Source organism: Pseudopodoces humilis, chromosome 28 (assembly GCF_049639895.1).
Source record: "Pseudopodoces humilis isolate 2021_Gansu_Grassland_sample_001 chromosome 28, ASM4963989v1, whole genome shotgun sequence".
Taxonomy (NCBI): Eukaryota; Metazoa; Chordata; class Aves; order Passeriformes; family Paridae; genus Pseudopodoces; species Pseudopodoces humilis.
Window position 1 is genome coordinate 2,382,204 of NC_142227.1, and position 16,100 is coordinate 2,398,303.

Here is a 16,100-nt window from a genome sequence, read left to right on the forward strand (position 1 = left end):
CCTCTGGATTGGTGCCAGTCAGAAGGCAACAAAGCCATAAAAAACCCCAAACCTCAGCACAGGAGGGCCCAGCTCCGATATCTGGGTGATATCTGGATTGGGGAAGGGCTGACAGGTGGCTCCAGCCATGGGGTGCATGACACAGATCACCCCCAGCACCATTCCCGAGAGGTCACCACACCCACAGGGCCCTGTCACCACCTCAAGTCATCTCCTGCTTTGGGGGATGCTCCCAGGGCAGTGGGATGGGGATGCAGCTTTCTGGCCCTGTCACAAGAGTGAGGAAAACCACCTAAAAACCTCAAAAACCCATTTGAGGAGCCAGAACCCAAATCCCCCCCCCCCGCCTTTCCCGTTATTTAAAGCCCATCCAGCTCCCAAGTCCTGCAATGATGCAAGAATCTCAATTACCATTAAAAGAATGCGTTCCTGCTCCTCCATTACGGAGAAAAGCCTGAAAACCAACCCCTGGGAATTCCACAACTCTAGAAAGAAGAAAAATAAAATATTCATGTAATTTAGATTATTTAAAACGCAGCAGTTGGTAAACCAGTCTCTGCACTGGAGGGAACTGGGGGTGTTCACACCTTGCAGAAGGCCGGGAATGGGTCAGGCCTGGAAAACCCAGTCGTGGCCACGCAGATCCCGGTGCCACCCCACGCCCAGGATCCGGTGTTAAATGGGTTTTTAAACACCTCTGAGCTTGTGGGATGCGGCGCTGCGGAAGGACAGCGGGTTATTTTTATCGTTGCATTAGTTCCAGTTTAATTGCAGGGATGTCATTAACGGCACGGAGCAGGGTCCGGCCATGGGGACGCCGATGTTGGAGTGTCCTGTCCCAAATCCCGTGGGTTGAGACCCTGCGTGTGCCTCTCCTCCCACCAACAGAGTTTGGTGACAACCAGGGACAGGAACCATGATCAGGGCCAGGAGCCATCGACCAGGGCTGGACCCTCCTGGCTCATCCTCTCCCAGCCCAGATGCTCCTTCTCCTCCAGCTCCACCCAGCAGCTCCAGGGAAGAGAATTGTGGCTCCCTCCAGACCTCCCTCCTCGCCTTCCTCTCTCCATGGTGTGTTCCAGTTCCCTCCAGTGCTCCTGGGAATTCTCCTGCTGTCCCTGATTCTCCAGCCCCAGGGCTCCATCGTGTCCCCCTGGCCCATCCCACCTGGGACCATGCCCTCGCCAGCCTCTCTAGGAATTCCCACATGTCCAACAGAGCCAAACACCCCTGGTTTGTGCCAGAGCCAGAGGCTGGGATCTCCCGGGTCACCCAGAGCTGGGACACACACTCAGCTCTTCCCTTGGCAGCTCCCAGCAGGAAACTTCCCACCGGTGCTGACCCGAGACATTCCCAGCACCGGAGCTGAGCCAGTCCCGGCTCTCCCACCCCAAGGGGCTGGGGGATGGCAGTGCCATCACGGGGACCCTCCGCTGTCCCTGTCCCCTCCGTGCTCACATGGAGCAGGAGAGCACAGCGGAGCAGAGCCACTGCTGAGGAATCACCTTGGAGGAAACCAAAGGTGCCCATCAGCGACCCCGCTAACGGCACACGGGAACGGGGACACTGGCACTGCCCTCCCGCGCCTGCCAGCCGTGTCCCAGCCAGGTGTGATCCCATTTCCCACCAGGAAAGCCGGGATTGTGCCCCCAAAGGCTGCCCAGAGCTTTGCACAGTGTCCCCAACCCACCAGGCACCGGGCACCCCCCAGCCAGCCCCCGCAGCCCCCGAAATGCCGGGTGGAATCGGACACGGGATGTGGGATTGGCTGGGGGCAGTTTCCCACCGAAGCAGATCAGGATTTCCAGAGGTGCCCGAGCAGGCTGGGCAGGGATGGGCAGTGTCACAGGGAGGTGAGAGTGGATTGATTCCCATGGGAATGGCTCCCAGCAGGGAAAGCCTGGCCACGGAGGATCAGGCCCAGGTGGACATGCCGGGGAGCCCAGAGCTGCACCCCACGCTCTGGGACACCCTCGTACCAGTGCCCCCAGTGCCTCCCAGTTCAGCACTGGGGAGGTGACACCCAGCAGGGACACGGCCACATGGCTCCTGCAGAGTCACATGGCTCCTGCAGAGACCAGTGACGTTCCTGGGTAGATTTGCTTTACAGGGTCAGGGAGGAAGGAACCAGCGCGGAGATATTTAAGTGGCGTTTCACCATCGGAAAAAATTAGAGTCACAATATTAATTAATCCTCAAAGCACTTTACGAACATTAACTAATTAAGCCTCCCAACCCCTCTGCGAGGTGGGAAAGGTATCATTGTCCTCGTTTCACAGCTGCGGAAAACGAAGCGTGCGGAGGTGACGTGACTCGCCCAAGGTCGCTGAGAGCCAGGCAAAGGTGGGAATGGGATCCCAAAATCTGTCCCTCGCTCCTCAGCAGGGCAGAACCCAGCAGTGCAGGGCACCCTGGAGCCCAGGAATGCTGAATTCCAGCATCCCGAGCCAGGTCCCAGCATCCTGATCCCCACCCAGGGTGGAGAGGAACAAACCAGGACCCGCATCCACAAAGGGACGTCCCGGGGAAAAAACCCACCAGACCCAGGGGCAGGGAGCTCAAGCAGAAACCACCGAGGGGTTTTATGGAAAGCCCCACCGACCCTGCGCGGTTTAAAAGCGATTAGAGCCCTGCCTGGGTTATCAACCGGCGTCTCAATCCCGCGGCATCGATCCGGATAATAGCCGGCAATTGTTCAGATACAATATCATAAAGTCACTTTAACTACAGCCATAAAGCTTCCCCCACCTGCAGCACCGCTGGGCTCCCCGCGTCGCGCCGGGGACAGCGCCGGGGCCCCGGCATCACCGCCACGTTCTCGGGGCTGAGGGTGCCGGGGGGACCCCTCTGGGACCCCCTGAACAGGGACAGGATCCTCAGGGATCGCTCCCCGCTTCCACTGCTGGGAGAGGAGGGAATGTGGGACCCGCCGGGGCTCCCCTTGGTGTCGCTCCTGGGAATCGGCGGCGCTGGGGCTGCGGAGCTCCACGGCGGCTGCTGAGATCTGATGCTTCAAGTTTTAATCCGTGGGATTGATGGGAATTGGGAGAAATGGGGGGGTCCCACAAATGTCCCCCTACAGCAGCCAGGATCCCCCTGCTCCCCTGGTTTGTCCTTGTCCCCAACACGTGGAGTCCCTGGCTGGGCAGCGTCAGGATCTGGCTCCTTCACTTCCTTCCCACCTCCAGCCCCCCATCCCAGGGTGCTCCCACTCCGTGCTCCCTGCCCTGGGTCACCGGGAGAGCCACTGGAGAACACGGCTCCGGAGGACACCGCCAGAACCCCGCCACAGAACCCGGATTCCTCACCCGCCGCTGCCTCACCCGCCGCTTCCCACTGCTTAATGAGCACAAAATATTTCCATGTTGCCAATTACTTGGTTCGTTTGTGCTGCTGCGGGCAGCGCCGGTGCAGGGAAAATTCCCTGTGGAGCTGGCCTGGCCCCCAGGGAGCAGGGAGAGACCCGGCTGGGTCTCCCCAGGGCTGAGGATCTACACCCTCACCACACACCCCGACACCACCCGGCCCCCTCACCCTGGGGTCTCCGTCATCAGCAACCTCCTATCGACATTCCCGCGTCCCCAGTGACATCCCCATGGCCCCAGAGTGACACTGATGGCTGCAGTGGGAAAGCAAGGCTTTGGAAAAGGCTTTGGAACCCCTTTTTCAGTTGTCCCCCAGCAGAAAATGGTTTGAGCTCCAACCTCGGTGCTGCTTTCCAGCACGGAGAAAACCCCGAGCGGCACCAGAGATGTGCCAACCTCAGGCCATCCCAGATGGGTCCATCCCTGCTCCCATCACATCCCAGGCAGGATTCCCAGCTGGAGCCCTCTCCCCTGGCTGGAATTGCTGCTGTGACCATCACCACAAAACCATTCCAGCAGGTCGGTCCCGGGAGCCGTGTTCCTCCCACCTGCGCCCATAAATCCTCCCTCCACCCGGAGCAAGGAAGTGATTTATAAAGTGGAATAAATATTACAGCATTTAAGGAAAAATATGAGAAAGTCACAAAAATCCATCCAGCTGGATTCCCCTCCCATGGGAGTGGGGTCTTGGTGACACAGGGATTTTGGGGCAGCGAGGGACACGCCGGGAAGAGGCCGGGTTGAATTGGGCTCCGGCGCTGCCAAACCAGCTGGATGCGGGATGCACACCGGAATCAGCCACGGATCTGAGCCACCGTGTCCCCACACAGATCCCAAACCAGTGTGGAAGGAGCTGGAGGGCTCCAGTCCCTCCTCAGGGTGCCCTCTGGACACAAACAAGGGACTTCACTGTGGGCACCCCAATCCCTGCTCCCAGCTGGAATTCCCACATGGGGCTCCGGAGCGGGCGGGCGCGCTGTGCAGTGGGACATGGCGCTGTGAGAGCCATGTCCTTCTCCATCTCTCAATCACTCCACCAACATTAATTCCCTAATTTAGCCGCTGGCAGCGATCCTCACCTTACCCACAGAGAAACTGAGGCTGGGGGAGGGAGAAGCCATTTGTCTCCGGGTAATGAGCTGGAAGCCGAATCCAGGATCACCCCCAGCTTCCAGGATGAGAGTCCCTGCTCCCCATCCAAAGCTTTCTATCATAAAAGACAACATTATGATTTATGATTCTCATTAATCAGCTTTGAAATGGAGTCCAGATATTTTCCTGGAGTCCAGATCCGGGCTGCGACATTGAGCCCCAGACATTCCCTCACTGCCAGTGCTCCACATCCCAACGCCGGGAAGAGCCAAGGAACAATGGAAAACTGCAGATGGCGATGGGATGAGCCGGGAGAGGCAGCTGTTGGGTGGCTGGAACTGAGATCCACTGACCCCAGGAACCATCACGGAGAGGGGAAAGCTGGGAATGCCAGGAAGAGCAGGGAGGGAAAGCCGGGAGCTGCTCCGACCGAAGGACACTCGCGGCAATGAGCGTTAGGAAGGCCGGCAGTGGACGCTGCCTCCAGAGCACACATCCTGCAAAGGCAATCCCTGTTCCCAAACCTGCTTCTAACTCTGCCAATGTAGCCTTAAATCCCACCTCAAAGGGTAAGGAGCAATGCCAGGGCCGTGGTAGGGCCATGATCCTGGTTTTCCACAGGACTCGGCACCCACGCGGCTCCGGCCAAACCAATCCCCACGAGCCCGTGGTGATCCAACGGAGACGTGGACAGAACCTGGAGCCAGAAGTCATTTCTGTTCCAGCCAGGCTTGGGTCCTCTGTTGGAAATCACACAGGAACACCATTTTGACCAGCATTTACAGCCGGAATTCCCGTGCGCCGTATCCGACGGCGGTTCTACAACAACGGGACGGTCACTGGGAACTCACAGGCAGAGCCCGTCAGGGTGGTGGCTCCATCCCAAGTCCCTCAGCCAGAGCCAGCAGGTTCTCCCAACCACCCAGCATGAAGGGTCTTGAAAAAGCCCAGGAGAGAGCCTAGAGTGCGGCTGAGATGGACACCAAGCCCTGGAGCACGAGCATTTATTTCCCAAATAAAGGATTTTGGAGCCGACCCATTCCTCACCCGAATCCCCCGGCAGCAGCATGGGGAGGGGACAGGGGAGAGCCCCCACCCTAAAATGGGGATCCCAGGAGCTCACCCAAGGGTGAGAGAGCGGCCAGACACACAAAGAGAGGAAATTCCAATTACAGGGTTTGTACGGGTCTTTTAAAATGCAGAGAAATGGTGGAAAAGGCAGGAAAAAGCGGAGCAGAGCAACGGGAAAATTGAAACATCCAAACACCAGGAGGGAGGGAAACCCTCTGGGAGAGCATCTTTTCCCAGTAGCATCTCTCCCACCTCCCACCCCTCTCCCCTGGATGCTCTGCTCAGTCGGTGCTGAGAATTGGGTGAAATTTGGGAAAAGCCCCTTTGGAAGGGTCGGCACATCGGCCCTGGCTCGGGCAGTTCCAGCGCAGTGTCAGGTAAAGATAAAACACAATTTGTGGACACAATGTGATAAGAAGGGGTCAGCGAGCAAACCAAGAAGGTTTGTGGGATGGGAAGCTGGGAATTCCAGCGGAAAGGCCAGGACTGGGAAAAAGCTGATATTCCTGAGGTGAAGGGGGAGAGGACCTGACAAAAGCTCCTTTAGATTTCAGGGAAAAGGGAAAATAACGGCTAGTTTTATTGTGTGAAAGCACCGACCATTCCAAAATAACCTTGGAATGAAAACGCCCATCCCAGAACAGGGTGGGGATGGAGGGATGGGAACGGACACACGGACACGGCCCAGGCAGCTCCAGGGCTGTGCCAGCATCTCCAAACCCTTCGGAAGCCGGGTACCCCCGGCCCCCCCCGCCGTCCCGGGGGGCTCTGCCCCGCGTTTTTCCACTCAATTTCCTTCCCGCGTCGGCAGGAGATAAATCCCTCTGCCGAGGCAGGCGGCCGGAACGGCAAAGCCAGCGGTGCCAAGTTTAATAAGCAACCCTGATCGAGAATCCAGATAATAATTGGGATTATCGAGCTGGCTGGGAAAGAGCTTCCTCAGCTCCTGATGGCACCAGCGCCCGGCACCGGGGTGACAATGACACCCGCGGGGTCCCCAGCGGGGCTGGGACGTTGATGGGAGACTGGGATGCTCCCGAGAAGCAGCGGAATCCCATCCATCATTGAATATTAAAATAAAATCAAAATAATAACCCCCTTTCCGAGTGCTCCAGGCGCAGTCGGAACCTGCGGCAAAAGGGAGACTGTGGCCCCAAAATCCCATGGAAAATTGGAAAATTCCCAAAATCCCATGAGAAAACCCCAAGGGCCCCAGCTCCATCCCCAGCTGTGCAGGAGCTTCCCTGCATCCCGATTTTAGGGGGGGACACACGGAACCAGCGCCGTCCCAGCGCCTGTGGAGAAGCTCAGCCGCCGAAATAATCCCGTCGCGGTTGGATTTTGTGCAGGGCACGAGGTCCAGGGGCTTTTTTTCCTCAGTGGAAACAGGATTGGAAAAGGAAAGAATTGGGATTTTTCGAGTTCTCTACAGGGTCAGGCTGATTTTATTTTACTGCAAATATAAATAGGGTTTTTGATAAATAATAAAAAAAAAAAAAATAAGACAGTCTAAATAAAACCCCCCTGGAAGACACGGCACGGAATCCGGAATCCTGGCAGGAATAGCTGTAGCCGGGCTGAGTGCTCTGGAATATTTGTATTTGCTGTCTAAACACTTTATCTCTTTCCCAGCACATGGGTGAGTTTTGCTCCCGTGTAATGTTCAAGGAAAAATAAACCGAGATGGATAATTCCTCCTCTTCTGCAGGGGGAAAAGAAAAATCCGACAAAACTTGGTTGCACTGGGGGAAACGGCAAAATATTTCCAGGGAAATTCGGCAGAACGCCAAGGAAATAGATGGAGGAGGTGATTGGGAGGAGAAAGCTGGGGATGGAATGGAGCTTCCCCATTCCCAGCCATTAAAAACCCTCATTGCCATTTATTCCCCTTTTTTCCCCAAAGTCAGCGGCGCTGGGAATCAAAAACGAAAGAGGCTTGGGTTTGGCACAAAAGATCCAAAATCCAGACTTGGATTCCTGGGGGATTTCGGGGCTGGTGGGGAAGGAGCTGAAACAAAAAGTCCATTCCAGGAGTCGAACAAAAAAAGGTATTGAGAGATGGTGTAAAACTCTGCGGATCCTGGGAACGCTTCGGCAGCGCGGCGGGAATACCGTGGTGGGAATACCAATGGTGGGAATACCGTGGTGAGAATATTGTGGTGGGAATACCGTGGTGGGAATACCGTGGTGGGAATACCGTGGTGGGAATACCGTGGTGGGAATACCGGTACCGGTATCTACAGGGAGTGGGGGCTCCAGGTCTAGCACAGGGATGGTGTTTAATGGAACCGACCTGGCACGGGCAGCTCCAACATTTGCACGGACACACGGATGTCACAGCTGCAGGGAAAACGGGAAAATCCCACAAAACAAGGCCGGAGCAGCTGGAAACAACAAGGAAAGCGGAAAACTGGGAGGTCAGGAGGAGGTGATGTGCTGAGGGAGCGTAGGGATGTATCCCACAGGATCCCACCAGGTCACGAGTTTATCCCATGGGATCCCACCATGGCAAAGGTGTATCCCAAAGGATCCCACCACCACGGCCCAGGTGTATCCCACGGGATCCCACCACGGCACAGCCCCACCAGGACATGGCTGGGCCCCGTGGCTGCTCCTCTCCCGGCAGCGGCATCGCTCGCTGCTCCGCTGAGCCTTGGGAAGCAAACACGGGAAGAGGGGAAAAAATTTAACAGGGGAGGAAATAAAAAAAAAAAAATAGGCTAAATCCCCGTTTCCGCATGCCTCTCCCTTCATTAGTGACCAAAAGCAAAATGTCGAACGGATCCGAGCGGGGCTCGGAATGGGAGCGCGGATCTCGCTGCCCCAGCGCTGACTTGTTTCGCCAGAGCCGAGCGCCATCGATCCCGGGCTTTGTGCCGCAGCTGGAGATGGATCCAGCTGGGCCAGGTGGGCTGATCCCAAAACTGCCAGCACCTCCATCCCCTTGGAAGGGCTCACCCTGGACCCCTCACTGCCCTGGGCACCCCTCATCAAGGGCACGGGGAAGGGGAACTCATTCCCCCACCTTCATTATTATTCCAGGGAGTAAATTTCCCTCCCTCGGAATATTTTCCCCCACTGGTGTTGCTTTGAGCGCCTCATCCCCCTCTGAAGTTCAGGACCCCCCACCCCGTGCGGGGGCACAGAGCCCGGCTTCAATCGGAGCGGGGCAGAGGTGGGGGCTTTCCCAACCCCTTTGGAGAAGGATCCTCTTTTCTCCCATCACATCTGCAACCCCGAGGGACGCGGGGAATATTCCAGGGGCAGAGCAGGATCTGGGATGGAGAGCCCAAAGTTCTGCTCCGCATCCCAGCAGGGACAAGGACACTCCTGGACACTGCCTGGCTCCCTCCAGCCAAAGCGGTGAATCCCATCAGGATCAGGGCTCATCCCCGTCTCTTGCCGAGGGATGGGATAAGGTTAGAACGAGATAAGGCCGAGAGAGAAGTGGAGCAGGACTTGTCCAGCACAAGGAGTTAAGCTTTGAGGACCCCTAGTTTGAGCACCCCTTCCAAAATGAAGGATGTGCCCTAAAGGTGACTCCTGTTCCAGACGGGGCTGGCAGGGAGGGGTCACACCAAGGAAAACACCGGGAATGCTCCCAGACTCCAAGCACCAGTCCCGCCTCGCCAAAATCCACAGGGCTTTGATTTCTCCACGGGTTTGGGGCTCAACAAGATAATTTTGGCAAAACCACTTCCCAGCCGCCCTTTAGGATGAAGCTCCAGACTGGAAGCTCCACGGCCGTGGATCTCCCCACCGCCAAGCCCAGTTCACACGGCCGGGCAGCACAGCTGAAGCCATCGGGTGACCCCGCTGCTGACCCTGCTGCTGACCCCAGCCCTGCCCTCACCCCCTCCCAGCACAGCCCCCTCACATCCCCCCACAGCCCCCGCTCCGCTCGGCTTTTGAGCCGGGAGCCTCATTAGGAGGTAATTAGCTCCGGAACAATGGGAAGCTCTTTAGCAGCCCAGGCACAGCGGCAGCAACAAGCCAAGGGGGAGCGAGGGAGGAGAAATAAATAAATAACAACACTGTGACCACCCGGGAACAAGCCAGGATGGAGCAGGGACACGGCTCCGTCCCACTGCCCTGCTCTCAGCCTCGTCCCTTCCCGCTTTTCCTGCCGGGATCAAACCAGCCCTGGCGCATCCCGCACCCAAAAAAGCCCCATGGGCACCGTGTCCCTGACACTGCTCCCAGCCAGCCTGTGGGAACAGCCATGGGATCCCCAAATCCAGAAGGGCTGGTGGCAAAGAGTCTGGACCCACAGACACCCCTAAATATAGCCCTGGCTTGGCAGGGGGCTTCAAAAATGCCTCTGGAATTCATCTGGCAAAGGCCAAAGCGGCCACTGGCTCACCCCAACGTTTCTCCAGCTCTGGAGAATCATGGAATCACCTGGGTTGGGAAAGAGCTCCAAGATCATTGATTTCAGGCAATGATCCAGCCTGGACCCTTGGTGCTTCCCCTGCACTTGCAGAGACCAAACAGGGCCTGGTCCTGGTTTTGGGATGGATCTCCAAGCAGAGGGAAGCGGCCGGACATCGGGATGAGCATCGGGTCATGGCAAAGAGGGAAAAGGAATTTAAACACCTCTTAGGGGCTGCAGGTAACAGCACTCCGAGCTGCTCACCTTCCATAAATCCCATTAAATCCAACGAAGCGGGGCAGGATCTCTGCCCCAAGTGGGGAAAACCAGCTCGGATCAAAACGGAGCCGCAGAAATCATGATTAATATCTAACACAAAAGAACTGAAATTGTCACCATCAGGAACGAGGAGCTATTTAAGGAACAATTGCTGCAATTTTCCAGCCAACCCAGCAGCTGAACCTTGTCAGGCACAGGCAGGTACGCTCCAGCCGGCTCCTGATGTGGCACTGGGATGGACACAGCGCTGTGCCTGGAGCCAGGTAAACCCACAGCCAGGTACATCCTGGAGCCCCCAGGTAGGAATTCCAGGGGAATGTCACACAGGGGTGGCACAGCATTGCCAGACAGGGGCGTTTTTGGCATTGGATTATTTGTGTGTGTAAAGTGTGTTTATGTGGGGGGAGGGTGGGTGAATAAACACCCACGTATGTAAATAAATTTCTAATTTATATAACAGATATAAAGATATTTGTATGTAAATACATATAAATCTATATGTATATAAATACATGTCTTTCTTTATACAGCAGCACTTTCCAAGCTACCTGAGGGCATCTCTCACCCCCTGGACTGTTCCCACTGCCCACCTGGTGCGTGCCCCTTCCCACCAGGACAGCCCAGGATCCAGGGGGGGTCCTGGGGACCGATGACCCTCCGGCAGCTCCGCACGCCCCCAGCCCATCCTCGCATTAGGATGCGGCGCATGGCCGGCATTTGGATACCAAATGTGCAACCAGCAGGGAATGTAATTGCGGTCCCTGGAAAGGGACAGGCGGAGACGGAGACGGGCACGGAGAGAGAATCCTGTCAGCGACGCCGGCCCGGTGGTGTCTGCTCTCCATTAACCACTCGCCGCAGCCCTGGGCTGGTGAGGAATTGCTAACACGGCTTAACGGGCTGGAAAAGAGGGGTGGGAAGGGCTGGGAGTGATCTCGGCACAAAGGGAGAACAGAAGGAGGAAAACTAAAAGAGCAGGAATTGCACAGGACGAGGCGGAGCGCTGGCACACCCAAACACCCAGCACTGCTCTGGCACCCCGAGAGGGGACTCGGCCTGACGGTGACACAGGAACAAGGCCAGTGCCAGGGTTAAAATTCACATTCAAATCACTCCAAGGGGTATCAGGGCATGGTTCTTTCAGAGGCTGATGTGGGCCCCAGTATGATACCCGTGGGAGCAGGGAGTGGGGACACAGAGAACTGGGGACACGTAGCAATGGCCGTGACCCCAAAAGTCCCAGCCAGAGCCAGGACACAGAGGTTTTGGGATCCAGCCCCACTCCAACATGGAGACATGGGTGGGATCCTCCAAGCTGAGCCCTCTTGCTCGGCCACCTCTCTGCAGCACCAAATTCCCCTGGATAAAACAGATGTGGCATCGTCTTCGCTCCCCTGATGGAGAGGTGGCACACGCAGCCACCAGCGGCCCGGCCACAGCCCCTCGTGACACACAGGTGGGCAAGCTGGCCCTGGCTAGGGTGGTCAGTGGGTCACGGCCACGGCTCTCCTGGCCATGGCCACCGCGCTCCAGGCTCTTGGACAAAGCACCAGTAACTGGCAGGCACCGGGGCTGCAGCTCCAGGAGATGGAAATGCAGGAAAAAGGGGCACAAAATCCAATGGGATTGGGAACACGATCTAAATCCCCTCCAAGGCGTGCCCCATTCACCCCAACCCCACCACCCCTTTCCCCCCAAAGTCCCGCTCTGCCATCAGCGCCGGCCCTGAGCATCACCTGGCTCCGTAAATCCCCCTGCCAGAAACCATTTCTCCGCTTCCCGATCCCAGGATTGGGGAGTGCAGAGGAGCAGAACAGAAATCCCAGCTGTGCTCACAAACCACACCGAAAAATAATACAGAAATCAGCAAAAGAACCGTTCGGAGGCAGCGCTGTGACCCTGGCGTTAAACCAGGCCACGGGCATGATCCCGCCCGGTCCCAGGGATCTGTGCTGTGAACAGAGGGATTCTGCACGTTCCCGATCCAGGCACACGGCAGTGACCGCGGGATTGCTGCAGGAACACCGACCAGCATTCGGGAATGACGATTCCCTGCCCGTCACCCGGCTGTCGGCAGAGCTGGGGACGGCAACAAATCCCAAACCCTCCATCCTTCCATGGCCTTCCAGGGGTTTCCAGCAGGGCCACGAGGCCACGGGTCAGGATCACAGGACTGGGGACCTTCTGAGGACAGGTCACTCCTTCCCACAGACCTTTTCCCCCATATCACGGAGGTTTTCCCACATCCCACATTTTTTTGCCGCACGGCGCCGCGTGCCGAGACATCCACCCTAAACCCGCCGTGGTGTGGGGGGCAACGGGGGCCAAAACTGGACCCCCCAACCTTCTGGTGATGCTGGACACTCCAGCACACCCAAATCGATCTGGTTGGCTCCCAAGACAAATCCACCCTGGAATCCTACGGGCGAGCGGCTCCCGCACCTCCAGCCGGGAAACACGGAGTGACAGCGGGAAGAGCCCTGGGCGTTGTGCCGGACCCCTGCCCGCAGTGCCGGACCCCTGCCCGCAGTGCCGGACCAAGGAGGAGCCCCAAGGTCCCATCCAGGGGTGCATCACCCCGGACACGACCAATGGATCCACCCGCAACCAACCCAGCCACGGCCAACGGATCCACACCCGGAGAGCGACCATCGGCAGCGCCTGTAGGTGCCACAGAGCAAAAATCCACACTTCCACACGGTACCAAAACTGCCTGTTATTATATAATTCTACCTTCATCATCCTTCCTTTTTTTCCTGGATAACCCAGGAGCTCCATCCAGCCAAACGTTCTCCCAGCGCATCCTCGCAAAACCATTTAAAAATAAAAATAAACCTTGTAAATCCACAGCGAGTGGTTAAATCTCTCCCCAGAACAGGGAAATTGCAGCATCCCGAGGTACCACTTATTTTTAATTTAGCCCCAATTATGAAATATAGAATTATTCTAATCTGGGCAAATCATATCGACCATGAGATTTATTCCTGTCTTTTATAAAATATAGATTGCTGTGTAAACCTGAGGAAAAATATTTAGCGGCAGAGAAGGTCTGTGGGTTCAAACAGGACATTTTAACCTTGGGTCTTTTCCCCTTTTTTTTTTAAACCCCTTTTTATTTCCTCCTTACTAAATGAGGTGTTGGTGGGGGGAAAAAAAGAGAAGGAAAACGAGGGACCAGAAAACACATAAATACGTTTTTTCTTCATTTCTAAGAACGAGACGGTCTTGTAGTAACTCCAGAGCAAAAATAAACCCACCGCTGGGTTCAAAAAGGGAATAAGCAGGAAACTCAATGGCAATTTCAATCTTTGCAACCCCTAATAAATTGCCTCGAATTCCGAGAGCTGAAGGCGCAGGCGGGGAGCGCTGGTGACATGGGGCGCTCCCACATTGGGGAAATTTGGGTCACATCCCGGAGCCAGGCACTGCGGACGTGCCTGCTGAACCCACCAGCCATTGTCTGCTCTTCCCTGCCAGCCCCTTGCGCTTCCCTCCGCTCCATTTTATTTCCCCCCCTCCTCCTCGAAAATATTTTCCCTGCCAACAGCAGATTTAGAAATGTATAAATATATAAATATATACGGGATAACGATCCACCGTGGATTTTTCGCGGAGAAATTCTCGGAGGCTTCTACGAGGGGGCGAAGGGGATGGAGCCGACGCCATCAGCGGTGCTGGGTCCCGGGACGCCCGTCCCCAGCGGCCAAGGGGCTGCTTTTGGCTGTTGGCTCCACCGTTGGAAGCCTTGGGTGCCAAATCCCAGCCCCAGGAACCCTTGGGCGCCAAATCCCAAAACGTCAGAACCTTTGGGCGCCAAATCCCAGCCAGCGGAAGCCTTGGGTGCCAAATCCCAGCCACCGCCCCAAGCACCCTCATCTCTGGGATGTCAGAGTTGGACTGGGATGGGGGGGGTCCCTCACACATGTTTGGCATTTTGGAGAACAAAAGAAAAGAGCCCAAAGTGTGTGAGCTCGAGGGGGGAGCACCAGGAGCCAAAACCAAAAACTTCGCAATGGGCAAAAAAAAAAAAAAAAAAAAAGCAAAAAATAATAATAAAAAAAAAAAAAAAGAAAAAAATTAAGGGAAAAAAAAAATATAATTCCCTGGCTCTTACAATCCCCCACAAAAATGTGAGGGAGATAATAAAATCCATATGCACCGCGGGCGGCCCGCGGTGCAGGCACCACCGCCAAGGCACCGCCACCAAGGCACAAAGGGACGGGCTCGCCCCAATTTTGGGGCGGCGAGAGGGGCTCGGGTGGGTCCCCCCCAAAGGGACGTGTGGAGGTCGGATGGACACCGGGCGCCGCTGAGGCTCCTCGGCCCCGCGCACATCCCAAAACACCGCCAGGAACTTTACCCAACTGCGCCGGTGTCATCGAGGGAGAGAAGGCGGCACCGAGGGTCCCCTCATGGATGGCAGCAGGGGATGAGCCACCAGGAGCTGGAGGAGCCTCCTCACGTCGCTGGCAGCCCTGGGGACGAGGACCAGGCCACGGTGTGCCCCACGAGGCCGCTCGTCACACAGGGACCGAGGGGGACAAAGAACCCCTCGTTTGACCCAGAAAACGGGACAGCCCAAAGCTGGGGGCCATAGGGGCTGCGTCCACCGAGCTCACTCCTCACCACCCACAGACACTGCCAGGATTGGGAGAACTTTGAGGAATTTTGGGAGAAATGGGGGTTTGATGGCTGGTTTTTGTTTTTTGCAGGAATCCCTACAATCGGGCCTGTTCAGACCCCAAAGGGTGTCCCCAACAGGGAGGGTGAGGAGTCCCGAGAGTCCCAACCACCTGAGCATTCCCAGAGCAGAATTCCTCCTGCTTCCAACTCACCAACAGTTTTTGGTTCCTCAAAATCATGAACAAAGAAATACGACAGAAACGAAACTCTTGCCCCCAAAGAAAAAACACTTGGTGGGGAAAAAAAAACACACAGAAAAATCGAAATTCCAACTGGAGTCAGAAAACGAAGCCAACTGTGGGGATTGCGCTTCCAGGATGGGAATGATCCGGGAGCAGCAGGGCCGGCCATCTCCAACTCCGCACCCCCCGTGCCCCCCTCCAGCCCGTTTTCCCATTTCGTCCCCAAATCGTTCTTTCCGACTCCCCCCTCAGCCGCAGCCGCCGCTTTGGGCGGATTTCGGGGCTTTTTCCACAGATTCTTCATCCCAGGAGAGGGACCGCGGGGGGAAGGCGTGCAGGGGGGGAGGAACTTGAACTTCCCCGAAGTTGGGCGCGGAGGGGCCGGGGGGGCCGAGCCGCAGCCGCCGCCGCCCCCGGGAACGCGCCCCGCGCCCCGCGATGCTCCCGGCGCTGCCGCAGCCCCCGGGGACGACCCGCCCGGGGCCCCGCGGGAACTTTCGGGGGAGGGAGCCCCGGGGACCACCCCCCTCCCGCGGCCGCCCAGCCCGTTCACCGGAGCCCACCGGGGGTCCGAGGGGGACCCGAGCCGAGCCGGGCGGCGGCGGCCGCTGTCAGCGGGCGGCAGCGGGCGCTGAGCGGGTGTGCGTGCGGGGGGGAAACACCGACTGCTACTCGGGCGCCGAGGCCGCCCCCGCCGCCCCCCGCCTCACCTGGGATTGCTCCGATTCCAGTAGACGGCGAACCGGTCCGAGATAACTTTCCCGGTCTCGTCGGTCCAGACGCAGACGCCGAGGAGCGCGGCGAGCAGCGCGGCCGCCCCGCAGCGCACCATCGTCCGGGCGGGCGGCGGGCGCGGCTCCGGCCGCTTCACGGGGCGGCGGGGCCCTGGGGCCGGCCGGGGACGGCGGGCGGGCGGCGGGCGGCGGCGGCGGGCGGGCGCCCAGCCCTCACCATCGCCCGGGGCCGCGGGCGCCGTCAGCGGGGGGACTCGGGGGCGGGCCCGGTGCGGCGGCGCCGGGGGAGCCGCATCCCGCGCTCGGGCGGCGGGGACCGACC

General features: G+C 57.6%; 1 protein-coding gene across 2 annotated transcripts in view; it reads right to left on the reverse strand.

Moving 5' to 3' along the window:
• Positions 1–15,881, reverse strand: part of EFNA2 (ephrin A2) — a 42,543-nt gene extending 26,662 nt beyond the window's left edge. For both annotated transcript variants that reach the window (XM_005531273.2, XM_088067728.1), the window contains exon 1: positions 15,755–15,881. In XM_005531273.2, coding sequence (XP_005531330.1) covers positions 15,755–15,876 — 122 coding nt within the window. In that variant the 5' untranslated portion in view covers positions 15,877–15,881. The remainder of the gene's footprint in view (positions 1–15,754) is intronic.
• Between the last annotated feature and the right edge of the window lie 219 nt (positions 15,882–16,100).